This window comes from Scyliorhinus torazame, chromosome 3, assembly GCF_047496885.1.
Source record: "Scyliorhinus torazame isolate Kashiwa2021f chromosome 3, sScyTor2.1, whole genome shotgun sequence".
Lineage (NCBI taxonomy): Eukaryota > Metazoa > Chordata > Chondrichthyes > Carcharhiniformes > Scyliorhinidae > Scyliorhinus > Scyliorhinus torazame.
Window position 1 is genome coordinate 125,419,603 of NC_092709.1, and position 17,084 is coordinate 125,436,686.

General features: G+C 49.6%; 1 protein-coding gene across 1 annotated transcript in view; it reads right to left on the reverse strand.

Moving 5' to 3' along the window:
- The window catches only part of prss12 (serine protease 12), a 326,627-nt gene that overhangs the window by 82,678 nt on the left and 226,865 nt on the right, over positions 1-17,084 (reverse strand). The window contains exon 9 of the mRNA XM_072497842.1: positions 5,850-6,055. Within this exon, the coding sequence (XP_072353943.1) occupies positions 5,850-6,055 (206 nt within the window). The remainder of the gene's footprint in view (positions 1-5,849; positions 6,056-17,084) is intronic.

Here is a 17,084-nt window from a genome sequence, read left to right on the forward strand (position 1 = left end):
CCTGGTCCCCCAAGTCCCAACATCCTGGGCTGGTCGTCAAAGATGCAGGGGAACACGGAGTGCCCCAAGATGTTGCTGTTATGCACACTCCCTAGATAGCGTGCGCACACGTGCATGGTACAGAGGGGTTGGTCGCCACACAATCTGAACATCCAAGGAGTGGAATCCCTTCCTCTCCTAATGCCCCAGTACGCAGAAAGTGGCATGTATGCCAACGATTCCCCCCTGGGCCTGGGGCATCCTGGCAATGGTGGAGAATCCTGCAGCCCGAACATCTTGGGTGGACCCGGTCCAGCTCAAAGGTGATGGAATTGAATACCTAGTCATGCAGGGCATCCATGACCTCCCGGATGCACATGTGGGCTGTAGCTTGTGAAATGCCACATAGGTCACCATTCGAGCCCTGGAGTGAGCTGGTTGCATAAAGGCTCAGGGCAGTCCTCCTCCTCCTCCACAGGGTGTGGCTGCATTGTCTCTTTGTTGAGACGGAATTTCCTGCGGCACATGCTGTCGTTTTCATCGAAGAACCAATGACACCTGTACACCTTGGGCAGTCACTGATCTCCCCCTCTGGGTTCCTCCTCAGCCTGATGGGCAGTCGGGTCTTCAGATTGTGCGGCAGTCCCCCGCACATGGGGTGCCGCCTCCAGCCTGCATCGTGGCTGCTGCCTTGTCCGGCATCTGGACGCCTGGGCTGCAATCCAGCAATGCAAGGACAGCTGCTGCGGGACCGACATCACCAACCATGTTGGCATCTGTAAGGAATTAGAGAAGGAGATAGACTGACAATCAGTTAGGTCTTCCATCCCGGGACCCTCAAACCCCCCAAGCCTCCCCTACCCTTACGTGCCCAGCCTTCTCTCAGAATGCCATCCAGCAAACTTGCTCTGCACACTCCCCGCCAACCACATCAGGAGGACCAATACCACAGACCCCAGATCCCAGACCTCTGCTGGGAACAATAGGGAGGCCGCGTTCAGGTGCCCTCCCCTGACCCACACACTTACCGTTGGATCACGAGAAGATTCCCAGTGCTGAAGCCTGCTCTTTAGTGTTTGATTGTTGTCAGCTGCCTCTATGACGTTGATGCTCCTGGAGTTCAGGCACATTGTTCAGGTATCAAAATTTGATTCAAATGCTATGCACTAATCATCCTCTGAGTGACGACAGTTGTGTCCTCGAGATGCCACTTGCGAGTTGAGGAGTATGAAGTGCTCTCACAACTAACGAGGCCAATTCCTCATTTGCAAATCTTTTAGCTGTGAAGCTAGAGGCTGCTCACAGTCAAAGGGGGTTAAAGTGACTTTCAGCATGGAACCAAGAGCAGGGCTCTGTCCTGTAAGAATTTGGTGGGACAGACAGGCTGCAGCTGTGGTTGCCCCAGCTATGGGTTGCCACGACATTTAAAGATGGCTTGAAGGCCTCACAAATGCAAAGCCCCTCACTACCCCACCCCACCCCTGTGTGATGGGGCTGAGCCTGGAGGTGGGCGGGAAGATGGTGGGGTTGGCACCCGTCCTATTTTGGGTACCTTCACCACCACCACCCTCCTCTATTATTCATAAAAATATAACATTTTTGCACAGAAAGTTGTGGACCTATTATGTGATTTAAAATATATTGGGCAGGATTCTCCGTTGCCCGATGCTGAATTTGGGAATGGCGATTAGGCTGAGAATGGCTCCCGACGCGGTTTGATGCCGGATTGTGATGCTCCTCCCCTCCTAACCGCGTCATCGGGACGTGCGCCGCGCGAAGTTGCAACCCCATTCAAATATCATTAGCCAGCCCACCCACGATACTCCGCCTCTGATGGGCCGAGTTCCCTATGGCGCGGGCCAAATGTGTTCCCAGCAGTCGAGAGCCTAGCATGTCGGCTGCTGAGAGAGAGAGAGAGAGAGAGCGTGCGGACAGTTTCCAGCACAGCCACACTTGGCCGAGATCCTTGAGGCTTCTGCCAGAGCTGTGGGGAGTGGTGGAAGGTTGGCCAGGAGGTGGACTGTGGGGGCGGGATGTGTAGGTACGCGGTCCAGCTGGGGCCATCTGTTCCAGCACGATTGGTGCGTTTCTGGGGGGTGTAGGCGTACATGCGGCTACAACTTGTCAGCCCTGTGCATGTGCGGCATGGGACCCACCGATTCTCCAACCGTTTTCTGCATGTTCTGCGGGTGTTTCACGTGGTGCTGGTGCTCGCCCCTCACCAGTTGCGGAATCAGTGAGGGTTTTGCGTCGATTTTCCTGTTGTGAAACACCACAGATCCTCAGTTGGCGTCGGCACTTAGCCTCAGTAATGGAGAATCCAGCCCATTGCGTTTATAACATTCAGAGATGTGTGGTCCATAAATGCCTGAAAACCTCATTTGCGGCATGATGGTAAAATTATCATGCCAATAAGTTGGTACTTATAAAGCTCTCTTCTCATGGTTTTCAAAGAAGGATAGAGAATTCCCTGCTGCAGGCGACCATCTGTCGTGAGTTCCCTGAATCTAGGCCATTGAACCAATTGCTTTCTATGTCAACATTTAAACTGTTTACGCTTTGTAGGTTCACAAGCGACTACTGCCCCAAGCTGCTGCATTACCCATTCAGTTCTACACGACAGGGCTGCAGGTTTATTCATGTTGTGAGGGCCCTTGATTGATTAATAGGAGGTGCACTTCTGCAGGTCAACACTAGTCCTAGCAGGTGTTCTTCAATCCTGGGCACCCTGTTATTGTGCCAAATCTTCATGTTACATATGGTGCAAGGACTGTTAAAGCTTATTCAGTGAGGCAGACAGGCTTGGATGTCAGCTAAAGCCAAGGCTGCTACTTTTTGACAAGAACAAACCTAGCCGGAAGGGTGGGACTGGAGACATTGGAACAGAGAGCAGGATTACGGTTCAAATTATTGATGCTTCTTTCCTGCTGATAAGGAATAATTGAAATCTTAATTCTTCATGGTTTCACAAATGGTAGAAAAGAACTGTTGTTTTAAAATCCAATTGTTTGGATCTGTATTACCAGGAAGGCTAACTGGGAGCCCAGTAGCAAAGTGGGTGGTGGTGGTGGGGTTTTGGAGGGGGTGGGGGGAGGGGAGGAAGGGAGTGGGGCGAGGGGGGGAACACAAATACCCTGGAGTCATGACGGTCCTATTGAATGACAGGTCCATATTTAAATTGTTTTTTAAAAAGTGTTTCACCCTTGCCGGTTCGGCAGCCTGAGTCTGGATCACTAACAGTAAAAGATTTGTGGTATTATCACATATGCCAGTAAACTAAAGGTTAATATATGTACACAGAGAGCCACTCGAGGGAACTAGTCTGAGGTACACAAGAGAGGGACAGAGCATTGTGGAACAGAAGGTTGGAGCAGGAGCTGAGCTCGGAGTACTGAAGATAGTGAGAGTGCGGAGAGTAGTTAATGAGTTACTGAGTTAGATGTTAGATGATTACAGTTTGTGTGTGCTTAATCAACTGCTAGTTCTTAGGGATATGTGTCGAACCCAATTGTAGTATTAAATAAATAGTTTTGTTAATTTACAAGATTCGTTCTCTGATCAGCACGACACATCAAAGCCATCTGGTTAGAGCAAGGCAGAGAATAACACAAGATTGTGGGACACAATTGGGAGCTCAGACCAGGAATGGGCAGGGAGGAGTTTGGGGGAGAAATCTTGAGGTTTTAGAGAGAGTTAGCCGATCACAGGAGAAGATTTATTTTGCGGGGTTTGGGTAGTGGTGTCCAAGGGAAACCATCCCGCCCCTCCCTGCTCACAAGTAATGATATGTAAATAACACGCCTACTTTATTCAGCTGCTTCTTAAAGTAACTGCACACAGTGGGAACCTGATTTAAACATGATAATATGCCTCATCCCTAATATTAATTTGATTGATGATGAAATCCGCAAGCACTGCAGGGGCACAAGGCCCAATTTTGTGTAAGTGGCAGAATCGGTGCCTGGAGAACGTTGGCTAGCTGCTTCAGCCAGGTTAGCCCACAGGGCAGTGAGAAGACCATTTAGAGGGTCATCTCATCCAAATAAACAGCATAAGCTCTCAGCGCATCTTCTGCCTTATGCCAGAGGAAAAAATAAATGTCGGCCAGCAATTTACGCTTAAAGGGAAATAAACACTTAAAAGGATAGGTTGCTGCCCACAGGAGCAAACATCACTTCACATTCATAAAGTTTACAATGGGTTTTAATTGTTTATCAGCCTTCACCCAGGCATGATTGTAGCCAAAGTATTCTGTGACTTCATGAAGTGGGTTCAAGGACTTTTACAATGTTTGGCAATTCAGGCAAGAGGTAATAGTCACTTTCAACGGACTATTCAGTGCATAGGTGTCTTCTTCAAATCCCTGCTTTTGGAGACCCTGATAAGTTGTAGCTGCTCAGACTCCATGAGAGTGTTTGGCAGCCTCCTTCTTGAAGTGCAGACACCATAGTCCAGGTCTGCTCTGGCTTGCAACAAAGGACTGCCCAGGCCAACAAATATAACTACTAGCATGTTGTGGTGTGAAAAGAAAAGCAGAGATTTTTGGTGAGGTTTGTCCCAAGCAGCACTGTAACATGGGACTCAGTGCTCTACGGGTTGTCCCCAGGGATGCAGCCCCGAGATAAACATCAACCTCTGCTGTGAAAGAGGCTCTTTGATCTACTCTCAACTTGCTGGTCCTCCAGCGTAATGAGCTAGCTGATGGTCCTCCAGTGGCAGTCGATCTAACAATGCCATTGCAACTCCAAAGTAGCACCCATGCTGCCCACATTACAATAAATTAGCGGCTGGGATGAGGCCGTTATGAGAAATATGGTGAAGGTAAAACTTTTGTAAAGCAAAACATAATTTAACAACTAAAGCCAAAATGTTGCAATAACATTGGAGGCCGACCATTTACACACTGGGGTTTCCATTTTAAATCACTTCATGGGCAATGCGAGCAGAAAGTCACAAGATCCAGTGAGGAACCGATTTAAGTCATTCTCAGAGCAATAATGAGGTATCCATTTGCCATCAACATCTGTAATATCCCGCACAGGACCTACTGGGTGAGAATGCGTGCCTACCCCGTGCTCTTTGTGGAGTACGAGCTAGGAGTGGACTATCTCAATTAACCTATGTATATAAGGTCGACCAGTAAAGCACCAATGACAGAGAGGAACTCAGTAAGATCTACTGGATAGTGTATATATAGTTTGTGTAAATAAAACTTTGTTCTTACTTTACTCGGTATGGACTCCCTGTGTCCTTATTAAATGGGATCCCACCTTTGTCGCCAGTTTAATAAGGATACGGGGAATCCACACTGAGTGAAGAAAAAACAAAGTTTTATTTACACAAACGACATCAACACGACCCAATAGATCTGCACCAGGTTCCTCTCTGTCGTCGGTTCCTGACTGGTTGACCTTATATGCATCGATTAATTGAGACACCCTTCCCCTAGAGGGGGAGCTCGCACTCAGCAAGGAGCACGGGGAAGACAAGCATTCCCACCCCATAGGTCCCATGCGGGATATTACAAACACCACATCAGTGGTGAAAATGTTTAAGTCAGCACATCATATGGCCCTCTGTAAATTATGCTCAGCCAATTTCTCAACGCATACCCTCAGGGTTCAGCTTTGTGCTGACAGCAACGTCTTACTAAATTACCCCTTTAAAGTAAAAACAATTTTGCTCCTATTTATTCACAGTTGTAGTCAAGATTAGGTAATAACCAAGGGGAAGATTACCTCTGTGCTCAGTTTATAAGTGTCAACCTATTTATAACGAGGCATTTATTATTTCTGATTGCTCAGAGAAAATCTTCCTCCACAATTCCTATTTAACAACTAATCTGGTTAATAAAAGTCAAAAATGTTTACCTATGTTCCAAAGGTTTGCTGCTTTTTTGCCACTATAGTCACAGATCACACTTGCATCCTCACTGTGTCGACAGTTGTGTGTCCCAATGTCTTGCTTGATGCAATCTGACAATGTTTGCTCAGTCCCCGTGCATTTCACATTATCCATGTGTATTGGCCCCACACCATCTCCAAAATAAGCCAGTGGCCTCGCCTTGGCTGGGCCCCTTAAAGTAAAACACATGTGATACTCAGAAGATATTAAACCTTACAACTGCTTTTATTGTCAAGACATTTTTAACATCATTTTCTGTTGAAAGGAAATGTCACAATTTTGAAATTATATTTAAAGTTCTATCACTTCAGTCATTCTTCACTGTCTGACTACATCAATGTTCTTCTGGTGACGCATACAATACCACAAGATGCAAAACTTTAGGTCAGGTATTAGAAGCCACAATGTTATGCCAAAACGTAATAGGACATGGGATCTCCATATCTCATGCAGCAAATTCCCAGTTTCATCTATACTAATAGGAGGGGTAATTGCTGCCCCACAGTAAGGTAGGGTAAGACCACTGATGCCAAGTCATCCTTACTCATGCCAACATGAGGAGCATTGTCACTCCACCCAGGAGACTGTGTCCTACTTTCACATCTTGATGAGGATGATGCAGTGGGATGTTCCACGTGAAAAGTAAAATATTCCAAACAAAATGAGTAGTTGATAGAATGCTTTGGGGATAGTTTCTTAGAACAGCATGTTCTGGAGCCAACCAGAGAGCAGGCTCAATGGACCTGATATTGTGCAATTAAATAAGATTGATTAATGATCTCATAGCGAAGACAGCACTAGGTAGCAGTGCTCATAATATGATTGAATTTTTACATTCAGTTTGAGGGACAGAAGAGTTAGTCTAAGTCTACTATTTCTTTTTTTTAAACTTAGAGTACCCAATTCATTTTTTCTAATTAAGGGGCAATTTAGCCAATCCACCTACCCTGCACATCTTTGGGTTGTGGGGGAGAACCCCACGCAAACATGGGGAGAATGTGCAAACTCCACACAGCCAGTGACCCAGAGCCAGGATCGAACCTGGGACCTCGGCGCCGTGAGGCAGCAGTGCGAACCACTGCACCACCGTGCTGCCCAAAGTCTACTATTTCAAACGTAAATAAGGGCATGAACTTAAATGAAGGCATGAAAGCAAAATTAACTGGTAAATTAAGTTAAGGGACAGTAGAGGTGCAGTGGCACACATTCAAGCGGATATATATCAGCATACACAAAATGGATGCATCCCAATGAGATGCTGGGAGGAACCCACCATCCGTGGTCAACTAAAACAAGTTAAAGTTGGTGTTATGCTTAAAGAAAAAGCATATAATTGTGCAAAGATGGGTGGCAGGTCAGAAGATTGGACAGAATATAAAGAACAGCAAAGAATGACTAAAAGATTAATTAAGAGGGAAACATTAGAATACAAGAGAAATCTTGCTATAAATATGAAGACAGATAGTAAGAATTCTGTAGGTTTTTAAAAAAAAGAGTTAACAAAGTGAGCGTTGGTCCTATAGAAAATGAGTCTAGGGGATTAGTAACAGAAAATAAGGAGATGCAAGGTGAACTGAACAAGTATTTTGCACTGGTGTTCACTATAGAGGAAGCAAGTAACATCCCAGAATCAACTGTAAGTTATGACATGGAAGGGAAGGGGGAAGTCAGGAAATGTACAATCAGAGGGAAGTGGTACTGAGCAAATTGTTGGAACAGTGGGCCGACAAGTCCCTGAGTCCTGATGAACTTCAACCTGAGGTCTTAAACAAAGTGACTTGTTAGATAGTTGATGTATTGTTCTTAATTTTCCTAAGTTCGCTAGATTCGGTGAAGGTTACATTATATTAGAAAATAGCAAATGCAACTCCTTTATTCAAAAAGGGAGGGAGACAGAAAGCAGAAAACTACATATCAGTCAGCTTAGCTTCTGCCATAGGGAAACTGATAGAAGTTATTATTAAAGACGTTGGGTGTGATTTAATGGGACCCGTTTCAGGTGCATTTAGCGGGGTGTTTAATCACTATTTAACAGCACTTTGAGGTTTTCTTTGGCATTGGTGAGGAATGCGCCACCAAGGCCACATTTACACCATTTCCTGCACAGATGAGCCATTTTTAAATTCCGCCCCGATCTTTCGACCACTCCTCAGCCTCCCACTGCACCCAACTTACCCAATCTCTCCCCTCATCTAACCTCTTAAGGGCAAGGTACCGCCCCAGGCCAGACCCCTGGCAGGGGAAAACTGGCACCCTGGCAGTACCCCAGCCAGCCTGGCAATGCCACCTGGGCACCCTGACATTGCCAGGAGGGCATTGCCAGGGTGCCTGGGTGGCAGTGCCAAGGTGCCTGAGTACCAGCAGGAGTGCCAGATCACCCTGGCAGTGCCCCTGGCTCCCTGACACACTGCAATTGCCAAGGTGCCCAGGTGCCAACAGGAGTGTCAGGGTATCACCCTGCCCAGAGCCCGACAACACCGGGGATCTCCTAGGAGATCCCCCAAAATGCCGTTATGCCTGGTCCATGTTCGGGTGGACCAGTAATAAACGGCACACTGGCGAGTTCTCCCACCCGCAGCCGTTAGTTCCAGATCCCTGGGCGAATGCGGCGCTGTCATTAGGCTCATTTAAATATGCTGACCTGGATCTTGCCCAGCGAGAGTGAGATCCAGTTTGCGATTCTGGCGAGGTTCGGACGAATCTCACGTGACGTCTCAAGTATCGTAAATCCCGGGAGAGGCCTTGCTGTTTCACCAGGTCAGGCACTATGAGGTCATTAAATGATGCCCCTTTTAGCAGGAAAAATTGAAAGTAATCAGGCAGACTCAGAATGGCTTTGTGAAGAGGAAACCATATTTCACCAATTTTGTTTTTTTATAAACATTTTATTGAGGTATTTATGGTTTTACAACAACAAAATAAACAATGGACATGAATTTATAAACATAGTGCAAAAGCCGTCTTCCTCCCTTACAGGTCCCACCTTTACTTTTTTTTTAAATAATATTTTATAGAAAATTTTTGGTCAACCAACACAGTACATTGTGCATCCTTTACACAACATTATAACAATACAGATAATAATGACCTTTTTTATTTAAACAAGAACAAAAGAAAACAACAACAAATAAATAAATATTAAATAACAAAAATAAAAACTAGCCTTAATTGGCAACTGCCTTGTCTCAGGCCACACCCCCCCCCCCACCCCCCCCCCCCCCCCAAGTCCTGGGCTGCTGCTGCTGCCTTCTTTTTTCCCCCATCTATCTTTCCGCAAGATATTCGACGAACGGTTGCCACCGCCTGGTAAACCCTTGAGCCGACCCCCTTAGGACGAACTTAATCCGCTCTAACTTTATGAACCCCGCCATATCATTTATCCAGGTCTCCACCCCCGGGGGCTTGGTTTCTTTCCACATTAGCAATATCCTGCGCCGGGCTACTAGGGACGCAAAGGCCAAAACATCGGCCTCTCTCGCCTCCTGCACTCCCGGCTCTTGTGCAACCCCAAATATAGCCAACCCCCAGCTTGGTTCGACCCGGACTCCTACTACTTTCGAAAGCACCTTTGTCACCCCCATCCAAAACCCCTGTAGTGCCGGGCATGACCAAAACATATGGGTATGATTCGCTGGGCTTCTCGAGCACCTCGCACACCTATCCTCCACCCCAAAATTTACTGAGCCGTGTTCCAGTCATATGTGCCCTGTGTAATACCTTAAACTGAATCAGGCTTAGCCTGGCGCACGAGGACGACGAGTTTACCCTGTTTAGGGCATCTGCCCACAGCCCCTCCTCGATCTCCTCCCCTAGCTCTTCTTCCCATTTCCCTTTTAGTTCGTCCACCATAGTCTCCCCTTCATCCCTCATTTCCCTATATATATCCGACACCTTACCGTCCCCCACCCATTTCTTCGAGATGACTCTGTCCTGCACCTCTTGTGTCGGGAGCTGCGGGAATTCCCTCACCTGTTGCCTCGCAAAAGCCCTCAATTGCATGTACCTGAATGCATTCCCTTGGGGCAACCCATATTTCTCAGTCAGCGCTCCCAGACTCGCGAACTTCCCATCCACAAATAGATCTTTCAATTGCGTTATACCTGCTCTTTGCCACATTCCATATCCCCCATCCATTCCCCCCGGGGCAAACCTATGGTTGTTTCTTATCGGGGACCCACCCAATGCTCCGGTCTTTCCCCTATGTCGTCTCCACTGTCCCCAAATCTTCAGTGTAGCTACCACCACCGGACTCGTGGTATAGTTCCTTGGTGAGAACGGCAATGGGGCTGTCACCATAGCCTGCAGGCTGGTCCCCCTACAGGACGCCCTCTCTAATCTCTTCCACGCCGCTCCTTCCTCCTCTCCCATCCACTTACTCACCATTGAAATATTAGCGGCCCAATAATACTCACTTAGGCTCGGTAGTGCCAGCCCCCCCCTATCCCTACTACGCTGTAAGAATCCCTTCCTCACTCTCGGAGTCTTCCCGGCCCAAACAAAACCCATGATACTCTTTTCTATCCTTTTGAAAAAAGCCTTCGTGATCACCACCGGGAGGCACTGAAACACAAAGAGGAATCTCGGGAGGACCACCATCTTAACCGCCTGCACCCTCCCTGCCATTGACAATGCTACCATATCCCATCTCTTGAAATCTTCCTCCATCTGTTCCACCAACCGCGTCAAATTTAGCCTGTGCAATGTGCCCCAATTCTTAGCTATCTGGATCCCCAGGTAACGAAAGTCTCTTGTTACCTTCCTCAACGGTAGGTCTTCTATTTCTCTACTCTGCTCCCCTGGATGCACCACAAACAGCTCACTCTTCCCCATGTTCAATTTATACCCTGAAAAATCCCCAAACTCCCCAAGTATCCGCATTATTTCTGGCATCCCCTCCGCTGGATCCGCCACATATAGTAGCAGATCATCCGCATATAAAGATACCCGGTGTTCTTCTCCTCCCCTAAGTATTCCCCTCCATCTCCTGGAACCTCTCAGCGCTATCGCCAGGGGCTCAATCGCCAGTGCAAACAGTAATGGGGACAGAGGACATCCCTGCCTTGTCCCTCTATGGAGCCGAAAATATGCCGATCCCCGTCCATTCGTGACCACACTCGCCACTGGGGCCTTATACAACAGCTGCACCCATCTAACATACCCCTCTCCAAACCCAAATCTCCTCAACACCTCCCACAGATAATCCCATTCCACTCTATCAAATGCTTTCTCGGCATCCATCGCCACTACTATCTCCGTTTCACCCTCTGGTGGGGCCATCACCATTACCCCTAACAGCCTCCGTATATTCGTGTTCAGCTGTCTCCCCTTCACAAACCCAGTTTGGTCCTCATGAACCACCCCCGGGACACATTCCTCTATTCTCATTGCCATTACCTTGGCCAGGACCTTGGCATCCACATTGAGGAGGGAAATTGGTCTGTAGGACCCGCATTGTAGCGGATCCTTTTCCTTCTTTAAGAGAAGCGATATCGTTGCTTCTGACATAGTCGGGGGCAGTTGTCCCCTTTCCTTTGCCTCGTTAAAGGTCCTCGTCAGTAGCGGGGCGAGCAAGTCCAAATATTTTCTGTAAGATTCAACTGGGAATCCGTCCGGTCCCGGGGCCTTTCCCGTCTGCATGTTCCTAATTCCTTTCACCACTTCTTCTACCGTGATCTGTGCTCCCAGTCCCACCCTTTCCTGCTCTTCCACCTTGGGAATTTCCAGCCGATCCAAAAAATCCATCATTCTCTCCCTCCCATCCGGGGGTTGAGCTTCATACAATTTTTTATAAAATGTCTTGAACACTTCGTTCACTCTCTCCGCTCCCCGCTCCGTCTCTCCTTCCTCGTCCCTCACCCCCCCTATTTCCCTCGCTGCTCCCCTTTTCCTCAATTGGTGTGCCAGCAATCTGCTCGCCTTCTCTCCATATTCATACTGTACACCCTGCGCCTTCCTCCATTGTGCCTCTGCAGTGCCTGTAGTCAGCAAGTCAAATTCCACATGCAGCCTTTGCCTTTCCCTGTATAGTCCCTCCTCCGGTGCTTCCGCATATTGTCTATCCACCCTCAAAAGTTCTTGCAGCAACCGCTCCCGTTCCTTACTCTCCTGCTTCCCTTTATGTGTCCTTATTGATATCAGCTCCCCCCTAACCACCGCCTTCAACGCCTCCCAGACCACTCCCACCTGAACCTCCCCATTGTCATTGAGTTCCAAGTACTTTTCAATGCATCCCCTCACCCTTAGGCACACCCCCTCATCCGCCATTAGTCCCATGTCCATTCTCCAGGGTGGGCGCCCTCTTGTTTCCTCCCCTATCTCCAAGTCTACCCAGTGTGGGGCATGATCCGAAATGGCTATAGCCGTATATTCCGTTCCCCTCACCCTCGGGATCAATGCCCTACCCAACACAAAAAAGTCTATGCGTGAATAGACTTTATGGACATAGGAGAAAAACGAGAACTCCTTACTCCTAGGTCTACTGAATCTCCACGGGTCCACCCCTCCCATCTGCTCCATAAAATCCTTAAGCACCTTGGCTGCTGCCGGCCTCCTACCAGTCCTGGACTTCGACCTATCCAGCCTTGGTTCCAACACCGTGTTAAAGTCTCCCCCCATTATCAGCTTTCCGGTCTCTAGGTCTGGGATGCGTCCTAGCATTCGCCTCATAAAGTTGGCATCGTCCCAGTTCGGGGCATACACGTTTACCAAAACCACCATCTCTCCCTGTAATTTGCCACTCACCATCACGTATCTGCCCCCGTTATCCGCCACTATAGTCTTCGCCTCGAACATTACCCGCTTCCCCACTAATATAGCCACCCCCCTGTTTTTCGCATCCAGCCCCGAATGGAACACCTGCCCCACCCATCCTTTGCGCAACCTAACCTGGTCTATCAGTTTCAGGTGCGTTTCCTGTAGCATAACCACATCTGCTTTAAGTTTCTTCAGGTGTGCGAGTACTCGTGCCCTCTTTATCGGCCCGTTAAGCCCCCTCACATTCCACGTGATCAGCCGAGTTGGGGGGCTTCCCACACCCCCCCTTGCCGGTTAGCCATCATCTTTTTCCAGCTTCTCACCCAGTTCCCACGCAGCTGTATCTCTCCCAGACGGTGCCCCCCCGCCCATCCTTTCCCGTACCCACTCCCCCCTTTCCCCAGCAGCAGCAACCCAGTAATTCCCCCCTCCCCCCCCCTGCTAGACCCCCCGCTAGCGTAATTACTCCCCCCATGTTGCTCCCAGAAGTCAGCAAACTCTGGCTGACCTCGGCTTCCCCCCGTGATCACGGCTCGCACCGTGCGACGCCCCCTCCTTCCTGCTTCTCTATTCCCGCCATAATTATCATAGCGCGGGAACCAAGCCCGCGCCTCTCCCTCGGCCCCGCCTCCCATGGCCAACGCCCCATCTCCTCTCCCTCCCCACCTCCCCCCATCACCACCTGTGGGAGAAAGAAAAGTTACCATACCGCAGGATTAAAACATAAAACCCCTCTTCGCCCCCCCCTCATTCGCCCCACCACTTTGTCCAAACGTTCATTTTCATAATCCAATCATTCCAATTTTTCTTCTACAATAAAAGTCCACGCTTCATCCGCCGTTTCAAAGTAGTGGTGCCTCCCTTGATATGTGACCCACAGTCTTGCCGGTTGCAGCATTCCAAATTTTATCTTCTTTTTGTGAAGTACCGCTTTGGCCCGATTAAAGCTCGCCCTCCTTCTCGCCACCTCCGCACTCCAATCTTGATAAACGCGGATCACCGCGTTCTCCCATTTACTACACCGAGTTTTCTTCGCCCATCTAAGGACCATTTCTCTATCCTTAAAACGGAGGAATCTCACCACTATGGCTCTGGGAGTTTCTCCTGCTCTCGATCCTCGCACCATAACTCGGTATGCTCCCTCCACCTCCAACGGACCCGTCGGGGCCTCCGCTCCCATTAACGAGTGCAGCATCGTGCTCACATATGCCCCGACGTCCGCCCCCTCCACACCTTCAGGAAGGCCAAGAATCCTCAAGTTGTTCCTCCTTGCGTTGTTTTCCAGTGCCTCCAACCTCTCCACAGATCGTTTCTGGTGTGCCTCCTGTATCTCCGACTTCACCACCAGGCCCTGTATTTCGTTCTCATTCTCTGCTGCTTTCGCCTTCACGACCCGACGCTCCTGCTCCTGGGTCTTTTGTTCCTCTTTCAGCCCTTCAATCGCCTGTAATATCGGGGCCAACAACTCTTTCTTCATTTCCTTTTTTATCTCCTCCACGCAGCGCTTCAAGAACTCTTGTTGTTCAGGGCCCCATATGAAACTGCCACCTTCCGACGCCATCTTGGTTTCTGCTTGCCTTCCTTGCCGTTGTTCCAAAGGATCCGCTGCAATCCGGCCACTTTCCTCTCCTTTTTCCATCCGTGTCCAGGGGGAACACCCTTCTGGTTTACCGCACGGTGTTTTTAGCCGTTAAAATTGCCGTTGGGGCTCCTATCAAGAGTCCAAAAGTCCGTTCCACCGGGAGCTGCCGAAACGTGCGACTCAGCTGGTCATCGCCGCACCCGGAAGTCTTCAGGTCCCACCTTTACTAACCCCCTACTCTAAACTAAGCTAACCCCCAGCCCCCCCCCCCCCCCAACCCCCCTTCGGCTGACGGTTAATTTTCCACAAAGAAGTCAACGAACGGTTGCCACCTTCGGGCGAACCCTAACAGTGACCCTCTCAAGGCGAACTTGATTTTCTCCAAGCAGAGAAAGCTAGCCATGTCCGATAGCCAGGTCTCCGACTTCCTGGGCTTTGAGTCCCTCAAAGCTAATAATATCCGTCTCTGGGCTACCAGGGAGGCAAAGGCCAGAATGTCTGCCTCTTTCTCCTCCTGGATTCCCGGATCTTCCGACACAACGAAAATCGCCACCTCTGGACTCGGTGCCACCCTTGTTTTTAACACCGTGGACATGACATCTGCAAGCCCCTGCCAGAATCCCCTCAGCTTTGGGCATGTCCAGAACATGTGGACATGGTTCGCTGGCCCTCCCACACACCTTGCACACCTATCTTCTATCCCAAAGAACCTGCTCATCCGGGCCACTGTCATGTGAGCCGGGTGAACGACCTTGAATTGTATCAGGCTGAGCCTGGCACAAGTTGTGGACACGTTGACTCTACTCAACGCGTCCGCCCATGGACCATCCTCTATCTCTCCTCCCAACTCCTCTTGCCACTTGCGCTTCAGCTCCTCAGTCTGCGTCTCTCTGACCCCATGAGTTCCTTGTAAATGTCAGAGACCCTCCCACACTTCTCCCACCCACACTCTAGAAACTACCCTGTCCTGTATTCCCCTTGGCGGTAGGAGACGGAAGGTTCAAACCTGCCTGCGTAGGAAGTCCCGCACCTGCAGGTACCTAAATTTGTTTCCCCTCGCCAATCCAAATTTCTCCTCCAGCTCCCTCAGGCGAGGAAAGCTCCCCTCTATAAACATATCCCCCATCCTCTCAATCCCTGCTCTCCTCCATCTCCAAAACCCTCCATCCATCCTTCCCGGGGCAAACCGGTGATTATTACAGATTGGAGACGACACCGATGCTCCCTCCGCTCCCACATGCTTCCTCCACTGCCCCCAGACTCTCAGGGCCGCCACCACCACGGGGCTGGTGGAGTACCGTGCCGGCGAGAACGTCAGAGGTGCTGTTATCGACACCCCAAGCTGGTGCCCTTGCATGAAGCCGCCTCCACATGCTCCCATACCGACCCTCCCCCCACCACCCACTTCCTGATCATGGCTATGTTCGCTGCCCAATAGTAATTACTGAAGTTCGGCAGCGCCAGCCCGCCCTCCCCCCCGGCTCCGCTCAAGCATCCCCTTTTATTGCCCGCGGGGTCTTGCCCGCCCATAAAAAGGCAGTGATTACTTTATTATCGTTTAAAGAAGGACCACGGAATAAAGATGGGGAGACACTGAAACACAAACAGGAATCTCGGGAGGGCCGCCATTTTCACTGTCTGTACCCTCCCAGCCAGTGATAACGGGAGCGCGTCCGATCTCCGAAAATCGTCCTTCATTTGGTCTACTAGTCGGGCCAGATTTAGCTTGGGCAGCCGTTCCCATTCCCGCGCCACCTGGATACCTAGGTACCGAAAGCTTCCCCCTACCACTCTAAACGGCAGTTCCCCCAGTCGCCTCTCCTGCCCCCTTGCCTGGACCGCAAACATCTCACTTTTCTACATATTTAGTTTATAGCCCGTAAACTGGCCGAATTCCCCAGAATCCTCATAATTTCTTCCATCCCCTCTAATGGGTCCGATACATTCTTCCCGCCTCAAACACCACTCGCTTATTAATCAGGATCGCGACCCCTCTGGTCTTCGAGTCCAGCCCTGAGCGGAAAACCTGTCCGACCCATCCCTTCCTTAATCTAATCTGGTCAGCTAATCTAAGTCTCCAGTAGCATTACCACATCCACCTTCAGTCCCGTCAGATGCGCGAACACGCGTGCCCTCTTAACCGGCCCATTTAGTCCTCTTACATTCCAGGTGATCAGTCTAGTTGGGGGGCTCATCAACCCCCCTCCCCCCTTCGCCGATCAGCCATCACCTTTCCTGGGCCAGGCTCCAGCCCACGTCCCACGCCTCCACAGGCAGCCTCCGCCCCGACGTCCTTTCTGTCCCCCAGCAACAGTCCCTCCCTCGTCAGCAGAACATTTCTCCCCCCTCCCTCCCCCTAGTAACAGCACTATGTAAACCGACCCCTTCGACAAGCATAACATCTGCTCACCCCCCACTGCGCTTCCGTGAGCTAGCCTGCCCAGCTAGCTTGGTCCCCCCGCCCATGGCGCCAGGCATTCTCCCACCTATTGTTGCATCCCCACCCTCCCCCCCGCTCATACACACCTTCTCAAACGAAAAACCAGTCCCACCACAATTGCCCTAGAAAAAAAACCGACAAACAAAGAAAAGATCAAACAGAAGATGCAGCATCTAACAAACACACCTCCATCTCCCATCAGTGCAAATGTAAACTTTAACTCACTCAGCTCTGCAACTGGCCCCAAATCAATACAGAAGGCATTACAAATAACGTCTGAAAAACAAAAAAGAAGAAACTTTTTAACGTGAACGTTACAGCAAAGTTCAAAGTCCTTTGTCCACCACCAGTCCTTTCCTTTTCGCGAAGTTCATCGCTTCCTCGAGCAACTCGTAATAAAAATTTGTTCCTGATACATGACCCAGA